Genomic DNA, 23,941 nt, shown 5'->3' with positions numbered 1-23,941 from the left:
GGACTTTTTAGGGGCTTGACCGGTTTTCGCGGATTTTAAGGACTTTTAGGAGCCCCTAATTGCACCTTTGAAAATTTAGGGTTTTTTAGGGACTTTTAGGGACGCGTGTGAACCCTGCACAAGCTGATCCACTTTAAAGGTGGAAGCAGCATGGAATAATGCCCTATCAGTGAGGGTTTTTCTGCATAGTAAGTGGTACCTTTATATGTAACAGGGCATGGCTAATTCCTGAAGTTTTAGACCATTTTATTTGCTTGACAAAAATATAAAACTTAGCAAGCCATAGCACGTACCTAGAGTGCATTTTACTATGTGAAATATGTTGTTTACATTTTCAGGAACATAAGTAAAACTTTGTATGAAGGAGCACATTTTATTCATTTGACAGTTTTGTTGTCATGTATTAATCCCAAAATGAAATAGTTTTGGTCAGTTTATAAATGTTAAATTGTCAACCAGTTAAAATGTTTTATTGTCTAAAGCACCATCTTCTCAAAGAGGAAGGATATTTATTTTTACATTGAAAAGAAAAACAATGTGCTCATGTGAAAGTTGAAAAAGTTAATGCAGCCTTTGCTTTACATTTGGGAAAAATAATCTGATGTTATCTTAAAGTCATATCCCCCAACCTGTATATAAATATTTCTCCACATTATAAATACACAAAGAATACAGTAAATAGAATGTAGATATTATCGAAAGATTAAGAAAATTGTCAGACTCACATGTCACTTTCTCCAGATGTGACGTTATACAGATGATTGGCAGCACCATCGGCACATGCAGTCAAAAGAGCTATGAGGAGTCAGCCAGATAAAGAAAGACATGAGGGAAATTTAAAAAATGATAAATTGATGTGAACAAGACCACAGTGTGTCAAGATATGGCATAGTCATTGGATCTTAAAATATACTCTGTGATAAAGTTCAGACATGGTACGAATCATTGGCACAGAATTGTTTTACTACTATTAAACTTTGGTGGATAACAATGATGCTTGTGCCCACAGATATAATTAATGAGACCAGACATTTATGAGAGTAAAAAAGCTACAGAAGAACTGATGTGGGCAGAGGCTCTTTATTTTGTTGTTTTATAGCCTGTAACCCAACAAAATAAAGGTACAATCCCCTGTAATTATTTAGCCTTAGCTTTTGGGTACGCTTTGTTTCTTGGTGGTTTAAAGGACATTTTGGGAAATACAAATGGATTTTGATTAAATGTTTGTGAAGAGTACAAAAAGTTTTCTTTCTTTTCTTTTTTTTAAAATACATTATTATGTGGCAACCAAGATGGTGCTCCAATCTGCACTATATGTAGTCTCCTTTTTTGTTTGTAATTTTTATTCATTCTTGGTAATCCTACATGAGCGGTGTTGGTGTTCAAGAGAAAGATGCAGGAACAAAAAGATGAGACACTGTGGCGACCCCTACCAGGTCAAGCAGAAAGGAAAAGAAGATTTAACAATATTTCAATATAATAATATGCCAATACATTTGAATGTTTTTATGTTTTGAAGCACACATACTCCGAACATGGCATCTGTGTAATAATGACTTTATGAGACAAAAAATATATACATTTTGGAGTTATAGTTGTCTCACCTTGTAAGAAATGGCACCACAGTACAACAACATTCAATGCTTTTACATGTTAAGGTCTGATTACTCAGCTCTACACTGCACACAAATGTTTTGAAACAGTGAGGCTAACTCCTTTGTTTTGGCTGAACACAAAAAAAAAATGTAGTTCAAAATGAAATAATAAGACATCAGCCCAACATGTAAACTTTTATTTTCAGGCAGGCTGTACTTTGTAAAATAAACCCAATGTTTTCAAAGTCAGTCACAGAAAACAAACCAACAAATACAGATACTTACAGATTATGGGTTAGCATTAAGACAGAAAAGACAAAAGCAATCATCATCAAATTTAGAATTACAAAATAAATGCATGTTTTGGTCCTGGAAGGATCCATTTAAATCAGATACATCTTGCTTTGTTTAGGTTTTTTTTTGGAAAGTGAAACTAGTAACCACACTGAGCTTTCCAATCCTACTTGAAGTTTAACTGTTGAACTTTATCTTATAACAGACTGAGTGGTCATGTTAATGTCCTGCTAGTTGTCCATCCATCCATTTTCTGAGCCGCTTATCCTCATGAGGGTCGCAGGACTACTGGAGCCTATCCCAGCCATCTTTGGACAGGAGGCGGGGTACACCCTGAACTGGTTGCCAGCCAATCTAACCAGATCTACCACCGTGCCGCTTCCTGTTGGTTAGTCTCTTCAAAAAGGAAACGCACAGGCTCATTTTATGAAGCCAATTAGGATTGTCTAGATGTTTTCTTCTTTGTTCCTGCTTCATTCAGAGCTCTTCATATTACAAAAGAAGCAACAGCACAGTTCCATCAATGCCAAGATGTCATTTCAGAATGCACTCAAACAATAAAGTCAACAGTATGAGGTCAAAAGTATTAAGGAAAACAATTTTCTCTATAGCAATAATTTGCAAAATCTTTTATCATGAGGGAGTTACTACGTGTTCTGATTTTAAAAAGCTGACAAATAAGGATGTTATATAGTTTTTTTGTTGGTTTTTTTTTGTTTGTAATGAATGATATGCAGTTCTTCAAAATGAGATGCAAAATATTTGCAAATGTATTCTCTTTCATGACTATTATTCAATTCAAATGGAACAGGCAGACATTTTTTTAAGAGCCCTTTTATGTTCAGGGCTGTTAAGGTCCACACAAGGGAGAAACTTCAAAGATTTACCTCAGCTTTTTTTTTTTACTTGTACCTTGTGCAAGTAACTTTTTCCATCCATCCATCCATTTTCTGAGCCGCTTACCCTCACAAGGGTTGCGGGCAAATAACTTTAGTTTGCACCAAAGTGAGGGCAAACACATGGACATCTGTTTGCTTGAACTAATACCGTTTTGTGTGTGTGTCCATTACCATATCTGTCTGGAAGTAAGAATGCATTTACAACCAGCATCTCTCTCTCTCTCTCTCTCTCTCTCTCTCTCTCTCTCTCTCTGATAATAATAATAACTGATAATAATAATAATAATAAACATTCACTGATTCACTCATCAGGCATTGTTTTTGTATGGGGTGATTGAATTCGTAAAGTGTTTGCATGATACACAATATACATGGACTAATTAGTTGACAAGTGTGTATGAAGTACTGATCCACAAGTGAAATCGTTTTTCACACTGCCCAAGGTCATCCATCCTTCCATCCATTTTCTGAGCCGCTAATCCTCACAAGGGTCGCGGGAGTGCTGGAGCCTATTCTAGCTATCATCGGGCAGGTGGAGAGGTACACCCTGAGCTCGTTGCCAGCCAATCGCAGGGCACATCGAGAGAGACAAAAGTTGTACTCAAGTTTACACCTGAGGGCAACTTAGAGTGTCCAATAATGCATGTTTTTGGGATATGGGACGAAACTGGAGCACCCGGAGAAAGCTCGAGCCGGCACGGGAAGAACATGCAAACTTATATGTGTAATTGTACATAACTTACCGTTTTCAGCACTAAATTAGTCAAAATATTATTTATTTACAACAAATAATGTATGTTTGTTAATCTATTTATGGGAGAGGCATCTAAAGACAGACATAACAAATAAAATATTTTCTATTTAACCCCAGAAAGTGTGTAGTTGACTTGTGCATCCACTTTTTGTCACACTTTTTGTAAGAGTAATTGTACATAACTTATCAATTTCTGCTTTTTGATTTTTAATTTACTCTGCTTGTGAGGCGAAAATCTTCATGACCTCCCTTTGAGTACAACGTGACGAAATTGATGTTAAAATGAGGGAAGGGGTCAAACTAGAAACAGAGCTTAAAATGAAAAGATTGGAAATGTGTAGAATCAAAATCAGCATACGCTACAGAACCGCTCAACTATTAGATAACAGAATTTTGATTCAGAGGCAAATTAACAGTAAAGCCAATATGCAAGTAAAAGGGGGAAATGGACTAAAAGGGCAGAGGAAATGAGAAAAAGAGAAATAAAAATAGTTGGGAACAAGCAAAAACATGGCTTGCATTGGCCCAAGCCAGAGATCAAGGCCAACAGACATGAACAAGTAAAAGACACAGAACAAAAGGCTAGGAATGAGGAAAGGAGACTCCTGTATCACAGACAGGAGGTTAATGAAACTGGACCCGTAACTCGGGAACCGAGACAAAACATTCCTGTCCCACCAATACAGGGAGGGGAAGTTGGGGAATGTAGTTTGGTACTGACTGCACCTCCAAACACCTCATTTAGTTTGTATCCACGACTTCCAGAATCACCACTGCCATATAAAGCAAATATGCCTTTAATTGTTAGCATCACTGACAAATAAAAAAACTAAATCTGAGGAAAAATAAAAATAGAAAAGCTTGTACGGAACTACCACAAACACAGACAACTTCTGGTTAGTAGAGAAGAAATAGAAGAAGAAACAGCAGGTTTCCCTCTGGTGGCTGTTGCCAACCCCAGAGCAGGACAGCCTGGACAGTATTATACAATGCTAGTCTAGAGAACATAGACTATGGAAGATGATAAAAAGGCAGCGGAGGGTATACAGTAATTCCTCGTTTTTTTTTTTTTTTTTTGGTTAATGGGGACCAGAACCCCCCGTGAAATGTGAAAAACTGCAAAGGACCCCCCCGCCTTTTACCCACACACACCCCAGGAATTTTCGTGTTTGTGCATCTGGGTACCAGAATGGTTAAAATATGTAAACAGTATTTATACCTTACAAATTTGAAACCAAGATTACAACAGTACACGTGTTTACTTAAATCTTGAATAATAAAACCTTTGTTAATCTTTCCTGACCGTGGTCGGGAAACGCAGGGGAGACGCCTTTGTGGGGGGAACAATAATGGTACGAAGCACTGATTACTGCTCGGAAGGCTTTATTAGATCCTTTAAGAACTCAAAATCAACGTATCCTCTCATTAACACTACTCCTCCCCTCCCCTGTTGCCCCTGCTAAAATTGTAAACTGTAAAGACTAGCAACTGATGGCGGTGCGTTTCTATCCCTTGTCACTCTGCGCAGTCCCATCTCACTCTCTTGTTCTCTCACTCACACACACACACGCACACACGCACGCACACGTACACACATGGTAGAGGAGAGGCTTGTAGGGCTTTAGGTTCACTCATCTCTAGGATTGCCACATGATGATAGTAAACACACTCCTTGAAGAAGTACACATAGCCATCCTCTTCCAAAAAAGGCAACTCACTGATGAGGTTAGGAAACTCTATACAGGTAACGACAAGCAGCACCATACAGAAGTACGTTTCTGAGGCTGTATCTTTATTGACATTTTTCGAATCAGTCATTGCTAGCCAAAAAATCTCATCCTCGAGGGGCGAATCACAATGCAGGGTCCAACAAGGAGAAAAGTGCCCTGTCTGGAGCCCTGGAAGACATCTCAGTAGGTACCACAGTGCCCATTTGCTGCACATAGTGGTTTATTCTTCCCACTAGATCCCAAAAAAGATAAAACTGCTCCCAAAGTGGAGCCCATTCCTCTGGCTGGAAACCTAAAAGGATAATAATGCCTGCGGAGTTACCACTTCTTGGGGCGCCCAGAGGAAGCTTTCGCTGGGGCACAACGCTGAGGTGGTATTGTAACTACATAACCAAAAACTACATATTCGCTTCATTAAAACGGGCACAACACTAAGAAACAGTACATATGTGAGACAGTCAACAGCGTGGACGAGGCAACGGGCAAAACAAGGAAATGGGTGGGACAAGGGAACTTGCTGGGTAAGGCTTTGATGATGTGCAACCAATCAGCTCACGGGATAAAGCCACTCGTGCTCTCATTGGTTGATGTTGTGCTGGGAACCAATCACGCACCTTGTATCAGTGTGTTGTTCAAAAATATGCGGATCTGGCTGTATTTTTCACTTTTTTTTAAGCTAACAAAAACAAACGAAGCACTGAAGCTGCACAAAGTGAACCGTGAAGTAGCAAGGGAACCCTGTACTTTGATAAGAATTATGGTTGATAGGGTATGTTGTAATTATTGATCCTTGAGGTAGTTTCAGTAAAGGATGTCAGACATTTTGGAGAGACCAGGAAACTTGTGAAATGTGGGGGTAAAAAAAATAACGTGACGTGACGTGCCAAGATGATGGAGCGCATTTGTACAGCAGCTCTTTGCTTCCCAGTATGGCGATTGTTTGTGTCTTTGCTTGCTTACATGCTTGGGTTTTCCAAGCAGAGTTGATATATAGCAGAGAGGACCTGATAACCTATGGACTACAAGCCTGGGTGGATATCATGGGCAACTTCCAGCAGACGCACAACATCCCCACAGACATCATGAGACCCCATGCCTCCTCGTGGATTGTTATCAGGAATATCAAGCATGGGCGTAGTGAGAGGAAGCAGAAGCGGGGCTGCAGGACGAACCTGCTAGTCAAGCAGTGAAGGCGGCCCGAAAAGCTCCCAAGCATCTTTCTCTCAAACACCAGATCCATTGTGAACAAAATGGATGACATGGAGCTGTTGCTTGTTGCCAATCACTCTGTTCAAGGCCTCTGTGTCAGAGATATGGCTACACCGGGCGATCCCTGATGCTGTCGAACATCTAGCAAGGGAGCACGCTACAAAACCAGGATCGCAACGGAGGCTCCAACAAGAGGAGAGGTGGAGGTCTGGCGTATCTACGTACATAATGAGTGTTGCTCACAGAGTAGGATTACGGACAGTAATTGGTCACCGAATATAGTCTTTGTCAGTCAAGAGAACTATCAAACATGGTTATTAAAGCTGTCTACATTGCACTTGATTGTAAGACTAGCAATGCTCTAAGCCACCTGTATGACACTGGAAAACACCAGAGGTCTTACCCCGAGGGAGTACCTACTATTGCTAGAGACTTTAACCAGGCATGTCTGAAGAGTGTTCTAATGCAGCCCTTTGGGGGCACAAGTCAGTGCGGTACCATACCGGATTGGTTGTGGCACGGGTTAACAACGCCTGCTCCCGGCACCGTTAACCTGCAGGGCTTCTGTGGAAATTCAGCTACTGTGGGTCGTAGACAAAGAAGAGGAGGAAAGCGGATTTGTCGGCAGAAGAAGAAGAGGAATGCACAGAGCCTACAACTGATTGTACGGACTGGGACTATGACAGGAAAAACCCGGGAGTTGGGTGACATGATGATTAGGAGAAAGGTTCATATATTGTACATCCAAGAGAGCAGGTGGAAAGGTAATAGGGCTAGAAGTTTAGGAGCAGGGTTTAAATTATTTTACCATGGAGTAGAAGGAAAGAGAAATGGAGTAGGTGTTATTTTAAAGGAAGAGCTGGCTAAGAATATCTTGGAGGTGAAAAGAGTATCAGATTGAGTGATGAGGTTGAAATTTGAAATTGAGGGTGTTATGTACAATGTGATTAGCGGCTATGTCCCACAGGTAGGATGTGACCTAGAGTTTAAAGAGAAATTCTGGAAGGAACTAGATGAAGTAGTTCTGAGCATCCCAGACAGAGAGAGAGTTGTGATTAGTGCAGATTGTAATGGACCATATTGGTGAAGGAAACAGTGATGGGTAAGTCCGGCATCCGGGAAAAGAACTTTGAGGGACAGATGGTGATGGACTTGGAAAAAAGTATGGAAATGGCAGTAGTGAACACTTTTTTCCAGAAGAGAAAGATACATATAGTGACCTACAATGGTAGAGGTAGAAGCATACAGGTGGATTATATTTTGTGGAGACGATGTAATCTGAAGGAGGTTACCGACTGTAAGGTAGTGGTAGGGGAGAGTGTAGCTCGATAGCAGAGGATGGTGATGTGTAGGATGACTCTGGTGGTGAGTAGGAAGATTAAGAAGACAATGGTAGAGCAGAGAACTATGTGGTGGTAGCTGAGAAAGGTAGACCGTTGCCTTTCGTAAAGAGGTGACTCAAACTCTCCGTCGACAGGAGGAGCTCCCCGAAGACTGGACTGCTATACCCAAAGTGATCAGAGAGACAGGCAGGAGAGTACTTGGGGTGTATTCTGATAGGAAAGAGGAGAAGGAGTCTTGGTGGTGGAACTCCATATAAAAGGAAGTCATAAAAGGAAAGAGGTTAGTGAAGAAGAAGTGAGACACTGAGAGGACTGAGGAGCGGTGAAAGGAAGCCCACAGCTGTGCTCCTGGATTCTAGACTTTCTCACTAACCACACCAAAACTTTCAGACTCAGCCCCCACTTCTCTTCCTCTATCATTCTCAGTCCCGACTCCCCTCAGGGCTGTGTTCTTTACATCTGTACACCTCTGATTGGACACCCATCCACCCCTTAAATCACATCAATAAGTTAGCAGGCAACACAACTGTAGTGGGACTCATCTCAGGGGAGGATGAGTCCGCTTAGTGTCTTGAGGTCCAATAGCTGTCTCTGTGGTGCTCTGCAAACAACCTGATTTAAGTTCAGAGAAAACAAAAGAACTTATATCGGACTTTAGGAAACGCAGATCTGGCCCTTCCCGAATTTTCATCAATGGTGACTGTGTGGAAATAGTCCACAGATAAACCTTTTTTGTGGTACACATTACAGACACCCTCTCCGGGACTACAAATACCACAGTCACTGTAAAGAAGGCCAGGCAGCAGATTCACTTTCTAAGGATTTTAATAAGGAGGAACCTCTGTAAGAGACTGCTGATATCCTTTTACAGCTCTGCTGCATTTTAACATATTGCATTATGTCATGGTATGCAGGCTGCTCTGTTGCAGACAAACAAAAGATAACTACAGAGAGTCGTAAGAACTGCAGAAAAAGTCAATGGCCTTCCTCTTCCACAATTACAGGACACTGCCAACACCCATTATCACACTAGAGCCAGGACCATTATTAGAGACACTTCTCACCCCAGTCATCAACTTTTCACTCTTTTGCCCTCAAAGAGGCAATACAAGTCAATTAGGTCAAACAGCACTAGATTCATCACGTTTTTTTTTTCCAAAAGCCATTCACTCTCTGAATCAGCAACATACATATTCAGCACATTATATGTCAGGGAAAGGAATCTTGATTTTTATTTTTAAAAATGTCCTTTTCTATTCGCTGTTTTATCTGAACACAATGATTGATGACTGCCCATTTATATATTTATATCGAACCACTTGTCAATGTCATTTCATATTCTGTGTTTGCAGATGATTGGATGTTGTCGTGTTTTTTTGGGGAGGGGGGCATGTGCAATTCCATTATGTTTATATGCAATGATAATGAAATAAAAACTTGAAACTTGCATGTCTCCTTTAATATTTTTCTGCACATTCTTGAGAAGAAATCATTTCATCAAATGTGTGCAATTCTCAATACATCTCTACTATAGGAAAAGTCCAATGTTTTTCTTTTTAGAGTTTTTTTTTTTCTTTCTTTCAATTTTAGTTGTGTGCTTTGGTCTTTATATTGGTGGGATTCCGCATTACGTGCAGAAGAAATATTTTGCAGCAAATTGTATCAAGCAGACATTGAAAAGACCTGTGCTGGATGCAGAACATAACCGAGAATATACAGTGGCTATGGAAACGATTCAGCATATTGTTATATAGTAGTCATTTGCTAAAATCATTCCTCATTAATGTACACATAGCAACTCATTTTGATGGGGGGAAAAAACTGAAATGTTGATGTTTTTTGCAGATTAATTAAAAAAGAAAAACTGAAATATCACACAGCCATATGTATTTAGAACGTTTTCTGTGACACATTTAACTTGGGTGTTATCAATTTCTTCTGATCATCCTTGAGATGGTTCTACACCTTCATTGGAGTCCAACTGTGTTTGATTATACTGATTGAACTTGATGAGGAAAGCCATATCCCTGCCTATATAACAGCTCTGTAGCAAACAAGAGACATGAAGACGACACCCCGCAGTTTGGCGCTCGACTCAATGTTCCCACAGGAACGAAAGGACAAGGAAACGGCACATTTGTTGTGGCACTCCAACGTGAAGTGGACTGCCAACGAGGACATCAGAGAAAAGACTGGACAGCCGTGGCTACCATGGTGGAGTGAAACTAATTAATTGCCACCCAGGACCAATCCCGCAATCCAGGGGGTCTCTTGCCCGCTTGAAAGGGACACAATTTGGACACCCAGGTTGGGTCAATGAATGGGTCAAGATCGACACCTCCGGGTGATGGAGAGTCTTCCTTGCTAATAATACTAAGGAGGACAGAACAAGAATATAAGACTATTAAAAATACAACGATGAACACCACTGGTGACTGGATTGGTGCAAACTTGAATGTCTGATGTTGAATCTGTTGAATGTTATTGCAAACAGTGAGAAAATCGCAAAAATCTATAGCCACATAACCCAAACTTTTGACCGTGGGAGTAGTCAACGCAAGAGGAAAAATGTTATCCTTATCTAAATCTCAATAAATAATGCTTTATATAAATCCACTAGTTTAAACCAAATTAATTTTAAAATGTAAAGTAATGATCAAAAGAGGCTGGGTCTGGCCCCCGGTTGGAGCTCAGTTGTCAAAACCTCCCTTCTCCAGGGATAGAAAATGAGCAACGCCATGCTTGTCTCTCTCTCTCATTGGAACAGGATCTTTGTCACGCCACGCTTCACCCTATTGAGCTGCCTGACGTTCTCCTCCTGGCTGGTGTCCTGCGTTTTCAGGTCTGCTGAGCTCCATTCAAACCTCCTTGATTAAGTTTCACGGTCTCACCCTCACTGAGGTGATGCAGACCCATCCAAGAAGAGCCTCAGCAGCTGAGCATACCTCCGCATGTTCAAAGCAGACAAACAGGCACCACATGCCCGCTCTGACCATCCTACGGGCATCTGTTCCCTTGGATTGAACCCGGAATCTGGACCAACCTGCCCCGACATTGGTCAACGCTTATAAGTGTAATCTTACAGCCTACTAAAAACACAGATTGATGCATATAACGGGAACAGCAAATCCTACTAACAGTTTGGCCATCCCACGCTCACTGAACCCCCTTCACATGTCACAACTCAGATTCCTAAACCAATGTTCGTCTGTCTTCGTCTGTGTTGTATATCATCTTATCTTGCCTGTTGTTGTAAATTTCTCCGTTAATTCCTATTAAAACTGATAAAATTCACGTGGTACATCGTCATTTTGTATTTGAGTGAGGAGAATCAATGAGCTGGTGTAACAGATAATGTAAATGGATTTATTGTACCAAACCTTCAAGGGTTATTAAATTGATCAACAAGGAAAAGGTTTCTTGTAATTTTTCCAAAGTGTTATGCTCAGAAAACTAGTGATGTGGTGCTACTTAAATTAAAAATTAGATTTACAATGCATAATCTAAAAATTACCTAAAACCGGAGGAGATGCGAGCATCCCAGCCAGCTGGCCATTTGGCCAAACTGAGCAATTGGGGATAAGAGCCTTGGTGAGAAAGTTAAATAAGAACCCAAATCTCATTGTGTCTGAGCTCCAGAGATGCAGTCAGAAGTTTGGAGCAAGTTCAAGAACATCAACCAACACTGCATCACTCCTACAGTCGGCACTTTGTGGCAGCACAGTGGCCTTTCCTCGGTGCAAGACACATGAAAGTCCACATGGACTTTGCTAAAAAAAAAAAAAAAAAAAAAAAAAAAAAGATCTGGTAAGATGAGACCAAGATAGAAATTTTTGGCCTTAATTCTAAGCGCTACATGTGAAGAAATCCAGCCACTGCTTATAACCTGTCCAGTAAAGTGAAGTAACGAGGTGCCAGCATCATGGTGTGGCCTGTTTTTTTCACTTGCAGGGAAAGGATGACTGCTTGCAATAAAAGAAAAGATGAATGCAGCCAAGTAGAGGCCCCGTAGCTCAGTGGTTAGAGCACTGGTTTGGTAAACCAGGAGTTGTGGGTTCGTATCCCACTGGAGCCTCCACTACCTGAGAACGGTTGTGTCAGGAAGGGCATCCGGCATAAAAATTGGACCAAACATATGTGCGTTCATCTGAGATGACACACTGTGGCGACCCCGAAAGGGACAAGCCGAAGGAAACTTACTATGAATGCAGCCAAGTATAAGAATATCCTGGATGAAAACCTTCTCCAGAGTGCTCAGGACCTCAGACTGGGCCGAATGTTTACCTACCAACAAGACAATGACGCTATGAACACAGCTAAAATAAAAAAGAGTGGATTCAGAATGACAATGTGACTTTTCTTGAATGTCCCAGCCAGAGTCCTGACTTTATACCAACTGAGCATCTCTGGAAAGACCTGAAAATGGTTTTCCATCAACGTTCACCATTCAACCTGACACAACTGTAAGGAGGAATGGCAGAGGATCCCCAAATCCAGATGTGACAAACTCGTTGCATTCATTATTCCCAAACAATAACACTCATGGCTGTATTAGTAAAATGGTGGTTCTATTAAATACTGTAATGAGCAAAGGGTCTGAATATTCATGGCTGTTTGATGTTTCATCTTATTAATAAATGTAAAAAAATTCTATATTTTTGTTCGCTGTCAATACGGGGTACTGAGTGTACATTAATCAGGAAAACAGCCACAATCACACCTAGTGCCAATTTCGAGTGTCCAATTAATGTATGTTTTGGGGATTTAGGAGGAAACTGGAGTGCCCAGAGAAAACCCATGCAGACATGCGGAGAATATGCAAACCTCACACAGGTGGGGCCAGAACTGAACCCCGGTCATCAATACTGTGATCCCAACGCTTTACAGCTGTGCCACCATGCCGCCAAAACACAATTAAATATTTGTCACCAAAAAAGAAAGAAAATAAACTCAAACAGAACAGAATACAAAGAAAATACAGTGGAAACTGCACTGCTCTGCCTCTAAACGGGATACTCCTTTGTTCTCGTGCAAACCTAGGGCTAGGTTAAGGGTAAGGTTAGTTAAGCGTAGGGTAAGGGTAAAACCAAGTAATAGACAGTGGAACCTCAGAATTTGAACGTTTCCGTATTTGTACAAATCACTCTTCGACCAAATAAATGTGTGAAAAATGCCTCAGATTTCAACCCAATTCTTGGTGTCTGAAGACCCATTCATAGCGAAACCCATGTTGACTGGATAACGGACTTGAGTGGCGCAATGATGAATGCACACAGGGGGAGCCCAGGAGCTGATCACTTGGAGTAAGCAATCACTCACAACACCCCCTTCGCTCGTGCTTCTTCATATTGTTTTTTAGTATTCTTCCGGTATTTTCTTTCCCATGGGCACAAAGAAAAAAAAGCGGTCCTACCAGCAGTGAAGGAAAAGGAAAGTAGAGATCTAAGTACGCAAAGTACGGAAATGCAATGTGTATTTGTTATAGCTCTTGCTAGCAAGCATCGTATGGCTAAGTCGACTATTTTGACAATATTAAAGAATAACAATGTAATAAAAGGCAGCTAGTGTTGCCAAAAGAGTGACTCGCAATATAAAGCAAAGGTCACAGATACCAGAACAAATGTAGAAGCTACTGGATAATTATGCAGTCAAATCTTGGAGGGTGACTTCATCACAACACTTCCTTGTTCTCTCTCGACCCATTGCACTGCCACAAAATAAGTAAATGATACACATTTAAGTTCCTTTAAGTTCATGCATTTTTCATCATTTAAATGATGGGTGTACATGATTTTACAAAAACTGGAATTAAAAAAGGAATTTATTATTTGGAGTTTGGGCATGGATTAAACTCATTTACATTGTTTCCTATGGCAAAATATGTTTCGGAAGTCGGACGACTAAGATTTTGAACACTTCACAAGAACAAATTCTGTTCAAATTCCGAGGTTCCGCTGTAATCAGTTCTGATGGTGCGTGGAGATAAGTTGGGTTTCTCCCAGCCTCACATGCCATGTTTTGCCTGTCAGGAACCTGTATAGTCACGGGCAAATGACAGGAGAGATGTCGACCTGGAGGGGCTTGGGGGAAAGGAGTTCAGGGATGATGGTGTGGAACACAGAGTTGAGGTCAACGAACAGGATCCTCAGATTTAGGCATATTTGAAAACGCGTGTCCAACCAAGGATAGAGACAACCTAACTCAGATGCATTAGTTCTGTTAGGAGGGATTGGCCAGGATTCCAGCAGAGTACTGTCATAAGCTTGTGGAAGGTGCCCCTAAACACTTGACCCCAGTGATCCAGTTCAAAGGAAATGTTACTAGATACAAAGGAAAGGCATTTAAACTTTTGACCTCAACAAAAACAATCAAATTCTCTCAGAAATCCTCCTTTGCATTATTGTGGTATTTATCCATCCATCTGTTTTCCAAGCCACTTATGCTCACTGGGGTCACGGGAGTGCCAGACCCTATCCCAGGCATGGTATCTTTGGACTAAAGCCGGACTACACGCTGAACTGATTCCCATCTGCATTTACCTAACTTAAATAATTTTGGTGACCTTGACTGACCTGAAACAGGAGAGGTTTAGTCTGATTTGACTTCAGACAGTGAGACAAAAAATGAACTGTGTTTTTGCTCTCTGTATCTAAACCTCTGGCTTCAACTGTATATTACCAACTGCCTTTAACTTTGAGACCTAAAACAAATCTGAATTGATACTATTTTTAATCTTTATTCTTTCCCTCTTTAGTCCTTTGAGTTCTTCTCAATGACACATTTTATAAACCACTCCAAACTTGATTGGAAAGTTGATGCTTGATTGAATAATGTACTATGGCTCCAAACCTCAGTAGGCTGTTTCACGTCAACAAATGACGATATGGGAAACTTGGAGGTAAATGCTTCCATAATTTTGATCTAATATATAGCGTCACCTCCTCCGATTACCTCATTAAATTGTTGAACCGTGTCTGAGTGCAAGTAAGTCGATGGGTGAATGACTTAAGGATAAAGTGGGTGAGAGATAGATGTGGGTGAGAAGGTGCGTGAGTGAGATAAGCAGCTTGTTTCCACTTCACAACATCACACCCAGCACCTGTTTGCGTTCCCCTTTGATCAGTATTGTGCTCTCTACCTTCCCGTAGCTTTTTGGCACCCTGCTGCTCATCCTCTCCCAGCGGTGATGAGGGGAGCTCAGGGGCAGCACATCACAAAGCTGAAGAGAACTCAACATGTGTGTGTGTGTGTGTGTGCATGTGCGTGCGTGTGTGTGTGTGTGTGTGTGTGTATGTACGTGCGTGCGTCTGTGTGTGAGTGCGTCTGTGTGAGTTTGTGTGAGATTGGGTCGGTGAAGATGGAGACCTGGCTGCAGTGCTCCCGTGTGAACCACAACCTGAAGAGTGACACGCACAGTGTAACAGCTGCTTAGCTGATAAACATTATTAAGAATACATGGCATATCGTGTTAGAGGTCTTAAATTTCAAGATGCAAGTGATCTATGAGCCACCATTGTAGCACCACAGTCATCTCAGACATCTCAAAAGTCTATCAGGAAAACTTCCTCAGCATCATTTGTGACACTTCACAATCAGTTATACATTCCCTCAAATTTAGTTTGAAAAGAAATGTCCAAACTTGTTACATTCTAACGTGAAGTTGCATCAAATATTTGATGAATAAAATATCAAATATCACACACTTGTCCTTATTCTACTATGTGTCTGGGACATTTTTAATTCAATTACATCAACTAGTCCACCCACTTTTGGAGTTCTACATAAATTAGTAAAGCAGAACTTCAGAGAAATTGAGGATTGACGGTGTGAATATGTATTAGTGTGTAAAATAAATCCCCATACCACAATTAATCCTCATACAGTGGTACGTTTACTTACAAAATTAATCCATTCCTTAAATCGTTTCGTAATGTGACTTTTTTTATAAGTAGAAGCACATTTTACATGTAAATAGCCTATTCAGTTCCAAGCGCCCTGACCCGGCGAAAAATAAGCATTCAAAGTACAGAATCTAACGAATAATAAAAAGTACGTTTATTTACCTTTGGCATTGGGCAACTATGCGAAGAGAAGGGTGAGTGACAAGCAAAAGGCATGGTGGGGGATGGAGGAGGATGCAAACGTTTGACAGGGAAAACGTACGTACGAATGAACACAGACACACCACTTTATTCCACTAACATTTCTTGGGGCCCTGGATGAATAAAGATGATTAAATTTGCAAATATCACAAATGAAAAACTCACGAAAATGTGTGATTCAACAATGCGTGCTAGTTTGTGACAGTGTGTAACAGCGCTAGCGTGAGTCGGTGACGCTCAAGTGTCCAAGGGAAACGAAAAGCATCATGGCTACAGAATTATGACCCTCCTAGATAATGGCATGCCAGAAAGATGTTACAGTGCCAGCCAATGGCAGCTCTATCGTGCCACACAAACCAAACTAAAGGATGTTTACATTCAGTGGATTTGGGGGGCTGCGAATTCAGCAATTTTTTTTCCCTTTCATATCCTGAATTTTCCTTTGTAACTAGAGACAATATTTTTCCGAGGAGGCGTTTCATAACCCAATCTTTTCATAACTAGAGACATTCGTAAGTAAGAGGGACCACTGTATTTGTAATCAAGAAACTACCAGAGGAGCATAAAAACATTATTTCTGTGCAATGGATATTTGGTATTACTGTGGGCCCTTTACAAAAAGTGTATATGAATACATTCTTTAAGACCATTATGGGTTTTCAAATACTAAAATGAGTACCAGGATTTTAATTACTTAAATATGTTCCCAGAGTCATCGTTTGAATGTTGACTGTCCTTGATATACTGCTTCCTCCCTGATATATTGCTTTCTCCCAAGTAATTAAAATACAACAAGGGTGGCTTGAAAGCTATTATGAAGTCAGTGCTAGCTGGTTTGCAGCAAATAATCAATTGCTGACTTCAATCTGGTGAAAGCGCTTAAGTAGCTGCAGTTAAGCCTCTTCTAAGAAACAGAGCACTTCCACATGAGCAAGTTATCGGACTAAATGGAATGGTCCTTAAATGGTCTAGCTCCTACCTGGAGGAAAGGAGCAACTTTGTAACCCTTGGAAGTGCCAATCTCACCATACAGCAATAACCTATGGGGTCCCTCCGGAGTCAGCTCTTGGACACCTCCTGTTCAAACTGTGTATGCTACCCTTGGGTCAATTTTATCCAGGAATGTAATTTTGACTATCATAGCTATGCAGATGACGGTTATATTTAGCAGTGTCTCCAGATGACTACAGTTCAATTGAGGTGTTGTGTCACTATCTTCTTCTTTTTCTTTCGGCTTGTCCCATTCCAGGTCGCCACAGCGTGTCATCTTTTCCCATCTTAGCCTATCTAGTGCATCTTCCTCTCTAACACCCACTGTCCTTATGTCTTCACTCACAACATCCATCAACTTTTTCTTTGGTCTTCACGCGCTGTTTTGCCTGGCAGCTCCTTTCTCAGCACCCTTCTACCAATGCACTCATTTTCTCTCGCCTCTGGATATCTCCAAACCATCAAAGTCTGCTCTCTCTAACATTGTCTCCAAAACATCCAACTTTGGCTGTGCCTCCAATTAGCTCATTTCTAATCCTATTCAACCTGCTCACTCCAAGGAGAACCTCAACAGCTTCATTTATGCCACCTCCAGTTCTGCTTCCTGTTGTTTCTTCAGTGCCACTGTCTCTAATCCGTACATCATGGCCAGCCTTACCACTCTCACACCAGAGACCTTCCGCCAGCTGTTCCAACCCACTTGGACCCGTTTTTTCACTTCTTTACCACACTCATCATTGCTCTGGATTGTTGACCCCAAGTATTTGAAGTCGTCCACCCTCGCAATCTCTTCTACCTGTAACCTCACACTTCCCCCTCACCCGTCTCATTCACACAGATATATTCTGTTTTACTTTGGCTATTCTTCATTCCTCTCCTTTCCAGAACATGTCTCCACCTTTCCAAATGTTCCTCCACCTGCTCCCTGCTTTCACTGCATATCACAATATCATCTGCAAACATCATGGTTCAAGGGGATTTCTGTCAGGCTATCCATTACCACAGCAAACAAGAAGGGATTCAGAGCTGATCCCTGATGCAGTCCCACCTCCACCTTAAATTTTTCCTGACCACTATTTTGGTGTCCTCATACATGTCCTGTACTATTCTAACATATTTCTCCGCCACACCAGATTTATGCATGCAGCACCACAGTTCCTCTCTTTGTAATCTGTCATGGGCTTTCTCTAGATCCACAAGGACACAATGTAGCTCCTTCTGACCTTCTTTGTACTTTTTGATGAGCATCCTCAAGGCAAATAATGCATTTGTGGTACTCTTTCTAGGTATGAACCCATACTGTTGCTTGCAGATACTGACTTCTGACCTGAGTCTACCCTACTCTTTCCCACAACTTCATTGTGTGGCTCATCAACTTTATTCCTCTATAGTTTCCACAGCTCTTCAAGTCCCCTTTGTTCTTAAAAACGGGAACTAGCACACTTTTCCTCCATTCCTCGGGCATCATCTTGCCCGCTAGTATTCTGTTGAATAAGATGGTCAAAAACTACACACCCACCTCTCCAAATTGTTTCCATACCTCCACCAGTATGTCATCAGGACCAACTGCCTTTCCATTTTTCATCCTTTGTAGTGCCTTTCTAACTTCCCCATTGCTAATCATTGCCACTTCCTGGTCTGTCACACCTGCCTCTCCTACTCTTCCTTCTCTTTCATTTTCTTCATTCAACTTCTCAAAGTATTCTTTCCATCTATTCAGCATACTATTAGCACCACTCAATACATTTCCATCTCTATCCTTAATCACCCTTACCTGCAGCACATCCTTCCTATCTCTATCCCTCTGTATGGCCAATGTGCAGGGATTCTTTTCTCCTTTCGTGTTCTACTGGTGTACTTGTCTACAATTGCCTCTTGTTTAGCCTTCGCCACCTCAACCTATGCCTGATGTCGCATTTCAATGTATTCCTTTCGCCTCTCCTCAGTCTTCTCACTGTCCCACTTCTTCTTCGCTAATTTCTTTCCTTGTATGACTTCCTGTATTTTGTAGTTCCACCACCAGGTCTCCTTCTCCCCGTTCCTACCGGACGGCACACCAAGTACTCTGCCGCCTGTCTCTCTGATCCCCTTGGCTGTAGTAGTCCAGTCTTCCGGGAGCTCCTCCTGTCCATCGAGAGCCTGTCTCACCTCTTTCCGGAAGGCCGCACAGGATTCTTCCTTTCTCAGCTTCCATCACCTGGTTCTCTGCTCTACCTTTGTCCTCCTAATTTTCCTACCCACCACCAGAGTCGTCCTACACACCACCATCCTGTGTTGTTGAGCTACACTCTCCCCTACTACTACTTTACAGTCAGTAACCTCCTTCAGATTACATCGTTTGCACAGAATATAATCCACCTGCGTGCTTCGACATCCTCTCTTGTAGGTAGCTATGTTTCTGCCTCTTCTGGAAAAAAGTGTTCACGACTGCCATTTCCATCCTTTTTGCAAAGTCCACTACCATCCGTCCTTCAAAGTTCCTTTCCTGGATGCCGTACTTACCCATCACTTCTTCATCGCCTCTGTTTCCTCCAACATATCCATTACAATCTGTACCAATCACAACTCTCTCTCTGTCTGGGATGCTCAGAACTACTTCATCTAGTTCCTTCCAGAATGTCTCTTTCAACTCTTCGCCAAATCCTACCTGTGGGGCATGATTACTAATCACATTAAACATAAAACCCTCAATTTTAAGTTTCAGCCTCATCACACTATTTGATACTCTTTTCACCTCCAAGACATTCTTAGCCAGTTCTTCCTTTAAAATTACCCCTACTCCATTTCTCTTCCCATCTACTCCATGGTAAAATAATTTAAACCCTGCTCCTAATCCTTCTTACGACGTTTCCACCTCGTCTCTTGGACGCACAATAAATCAGCCTTTCTCCTCATCATTATGTCAACCAAGTCCTGACCTTTTCCTGTCATACTCCCAATATTCAAAGTTCCTATATTCAGTTGTAGGCTCTGTGCCTTCCTCTTCTTCTTCTGCCGACTAAGCCACTTTCATCCTCTTCTCTGTCTCCGACCTACAGCAGCTGAATTCCCACCGACAGCCGGGGGCAGGCGTTGCTAACCCGGGCCACAACCGATTCGGTATGGTACTCTATAGATGAACGCTCGTATTTGTTTGGCACAGTTTTACGCTGGATGCCCTCCCTAACGCAACCCTCTGCATTTATCCGGGCTTGGGACCGGCCTACAGATTGCACTGGTTTGTGCCCCCATAGGGCTAAATTCCATGATTATGCATCTATACAATTAAAATTAATGAAAGGATTAATATGATTCTTTAATATTGCCAAAGCAAATTCTTTCAGTCTTTTGCCACTTTCCCGTGCAATATCTTTTCATTCTTTTCACCTCCAAGATATTCTTAACCAGCTCTTCCTTTAAAATAACACCTACTCCATTTCTCTTCCCTTCTACTCCAAGGTAAAATAATTTAAACCCTGCTCCTAAAATTCTAGCCTTAGTACCTTTCCACCTGCTCTCTTGGATGCACAATATATCAACGTTTCTCCTAATCATTATGTCAACCAACTCCTGGGTTTTTCCTGTCATAGTCCCAGTCCGTACACTCAATTGTAGGCTCTGTGCATTCCACTTCTGCTTCTGGTGACAAATCTGCTTTCCTCCTTTTCTTTGTCTACGACCCACAGTAGGTGAATTTCCACAGAAGCCCTGCAGGTTAACGGTGCCGGGGGCGGGCTTTGTTTACCCGGGCCACAACCAATCCGGTATGGTACTGCACTGACTTGTGCCCCCATAGGGCTGCATTAGAACACTCTTACAACATGCCTGGTTAAAGTCTTTAGTAATGGTATGTACTCTCTCGGGGTTAGCCCTCTGGTGTTTTTTCACTATCTAAAGCAGATAAATAACTGAATGAGCCATTTTTTTTTTTTTCAACTGAACCACAAAAATGAGATAAGTGTTTTTGGAAATAAAGAAAAGAGGATTGCTGTTTGTAAATGCCTGGAGTCACAATCTTTACAAAACTAAGACCAAGTTCAAAACAACGTTGTTCAGATAGATCCGGGACTGACTCTCAACAGTCTTATCAAACCAATCACAAAAACTGCCTTTTACCATCTGAAGAACACCTCTAGAGTGAAGGCTTGTGTGTGTCAAGCAAACCAGGAGAAGCTCATCCATGCTTTTATCTCAAGTAGACATGTCCACTGTAATGGTCTTGACTGGACTCCCTAAAAACAGCTTTGAAGCTGTTGCTCATTAAGAATGCTGCAGCTTGGGTTCTGACCAGAATAAAGAGTTCAGAGCTTACACATCCAGTTCTAAAGTCCTTACACCAACTTCCAGTGAGGTTTATAATACACTGTAAAGTTCTGCTACTGGTATATAAATTACTAAATGGTTTAGGTCATTACTACATAAAAGAAATGCTTACGGAATACAAACCCAGTAGGGCTTTTAGATCTACAGACTCAGGTCAAATAGTGGAGTGCAGAGTCCAAAGCAAATATTGTGAATCAGCATTTAGCAATTAGTCTGCAGACAAACGGAATAAGTTGCCAAAAAAAGGTGAGGTCAGTCCCAAGTTAAAACTCTTCCTTTTTCTCATACTTTTCAGAGGATTTCCACTTTGTAATATATCTTGCACTGTACGCTTTTTTTAATTGTACTTTAATTTTCATATCTTTCTTTTGTTTTTTTTAGTTTTTTCCCACTGTAATAAATGCTTTATTTCTTTGCATTCAAATGCTTTCAATCAGTTAAGATTCATCAACCCATCATGTGACATTAATTTAATATTATATACAAACTTTAATTTTACTAAGATAATGCAATTGCACTGTCTATCCACTTCCTCTTTATACATACACAAACCAAAAAAAGAGAGAAAAAGAGAAGAAAGCTAAGTTGAAAAAAAAAGTAATCTGCAACTGAGTATTATAGTATGTTTTGAGGGTTGAAACCAGGAGACATTCTTCACTAAGCTAGCATGATACCAAATTAATTCCTACAGGCGGCACTTTGGAAAAACTGGAAAGCCTCATATTTCTGAGGACCCGTTCAATCCCGGCCCCGGCTGTGTGGAGTTTGCATGTTCTTCCCGTGCATGCGTGGGTTTTCTCCAGGCACTCCGCTTTCCTTGATTGTGAGTGTGGGTGTTTGTCTCTATGTGCCCTGCGATTGGCTGGAAACCAGTTCAGGGTTTACCCTGCCTCTGGCCCGTTGACAGCTGGGATAGGCTCCACCATTTCCGCGACCCTTGTGAGGATAAGCGGCTATGGAAATGGATGGATGGATGAATTGATACAAATTGTGCAAAACAGATGTTTTGTCTCAGTTCATTTTTATAATTAAAAAGACATGGTTCATTGCAGTATTTTTTTCCACTCAAAGAAAATCAAAAGGCAGTGTTTCAGTCACATGGATAGGCAACACCTCGGAGAGTTTGGATTTATCTACCATCAAAATTTCCCTTTTAAGCATAAGCGTGTGTCTGGTATGGGGTTTTGTTTCAGTGGCTTGGATAATTTATGACGCACACAGTAAAACAAATGTTTAGGTTTTTCTAGTGAAGTGGTACTTTCAGATTTTAAGTGTCCTTCAATGTTTGAGGCTGCAGCAAGGTCAGTTTTTCAAATAGCCGTAATGATCCAAATGCCTTCTAACAGATCTGCCGCTCAAAAATTACTAAATTGGCGGCATTCAGTCAATGCACAATTGCATATGAGCTGTACACCAATTATCAAGTAATTAAGCAGAGACTTAATCATGCTTCCAGGGCAGACATGGAGAGATTTTTTTGGGGGGGGCAGGTGAGGGAAAGTTCTGTTTTTGAGCACAATCAACAACTCAAAATGTAAAAAAGAGGCAGAGAGGTATTACAGGGTTATTTTTCATGGCCTAAAAGCAGTGATCTAGTTTCATCTTAGCTAATTTATTTATCCATCATGGTGCAGACCAGCTGAGAGGTCTGCACATTTGAGTTTGCATAATTCAACAACCACAAGGAGAATCTATTGTGCCTATTGCAATTCATGCCTTGTGAATAGAGACCTACCTTAATAGCTTTCAATATACTTTAAGATCAAAGAATGGTTTAAAAAATGTTAAAACAATTACAGATTGGAGTTGGTCATTTAAACAACTTAGCAGTTGGTATAATGTTGCTGAACTATTTTTGACGTCAACTCTTATTCCATGTGGCTCGTAAATTTTCAGATTTGCAAATCGTTTCCTTTTTTTCTTTAAGAAATTTAAACAGGATCTGTGTCTCAGGGCAAGACAGTTATCCTGAATATTCTGCCTGTGGCAGCCCAGGGGGACTGTATTGTATCAAATTAGCTTGTTTTGGATATGATAATTGTTGCAGGCGAGGAGACGAAGGAGTATTCAAAAACGTTTTCCATGCAGAAAGGTAGGTTATTTATGATGAATATATAATTAAAAGGCATCACACAGGGAATGTGATCAGAGGGCAGGGAAGGGGTCATGTTCAGTGACAAAGCACATTTCAAACAGCAGAGTCTGCAAAGCCTTCGTAGCACTTTAGAAAAGCAACAGGGGAACACACCATCAGCACTAATGAATGTAGAGAATACAGTGAGTGAGGTGTTGGACAAATAAAAGCAAATTAAGTGACCATCACAAGAAGAAAGGAATTTATTTTGGCTTTGAGTATGCAAAAAGTGGATCTACAAGGAAATTTTTCATACAGAATCTACTCTATGGGAGGACATATCACATGGACCAAATTTTTTTTCAGTCAAATAGCAGAGGACAAAAAAAAAGGTCACATAGTAGATAAGGACCGGGGTTCAAATTCAAGGTCTGCCTGTATGGAGTAAGGATGTTCTTCCCATGCCTGCGTTGATTTTCTCTGGGCACTCTGGCTTCCTCCCACATCGCTAAAACATGCTTGGTTGGTTGAGTGTAGACTCTAAATTTCCCATAGGTGCAAATGTGAGTGCGATTGATTGTCTGTTTATTTGTGGCCTGCGATAGGCTGGAAAACACTTAAGGGTGTACTGCGTTTCCTACCCGACAAT

The 23,941-nt window shown here is 41.1% G+C and overlaps 1 protein-coding gene across 11 annotated transcripts in view; it reads right to left on the bottom strand.

Annotated features, from left to right (window-relative positions):
- tpk1 (thiamin pyrophosphokinase 1) overlaps positions 1 to 23,941 on the bottom strand; it is a 108,420-nt gene that overhangs the window by 58,282 nt on the left and 26,197 nt on the right. For all 11 annotated transcript variants that reach the window (XM_061805160.1, XM_061805162.1, XM_061805169.1 and 8 more), the window contains one exon: positions 726 to 795. In XM_061805160.1, coding sequence (XP_061661144.1) covers positions 726 to 795 — 70 coding nt within the window. The remainder of the gene's footprint in view (positions 1 to 725; positions 796 to 23,941) is intronic.

The sequence above is a fragment of the Syngnathoides biaculeatus genome, chromosome 19, assembly GCF_019802595.1.
Source record: "Syngnathoides biaculeatus isolate LvHL_M chromosome 19, ASM1980259v1, whole genome shotgun sequence".
NCBI lineage: Eukaryota > Metazoa > Chordata > Actinopteri > Syngnathiformes > Syngnathidae > Syngnathoides > Syngnathoides biaculeatus.
The sequence above is the reverse complement of the archived record's forward strand: the minus strand, read 5'-3'. Positions and strand labels throughout refer to the sequence as shown.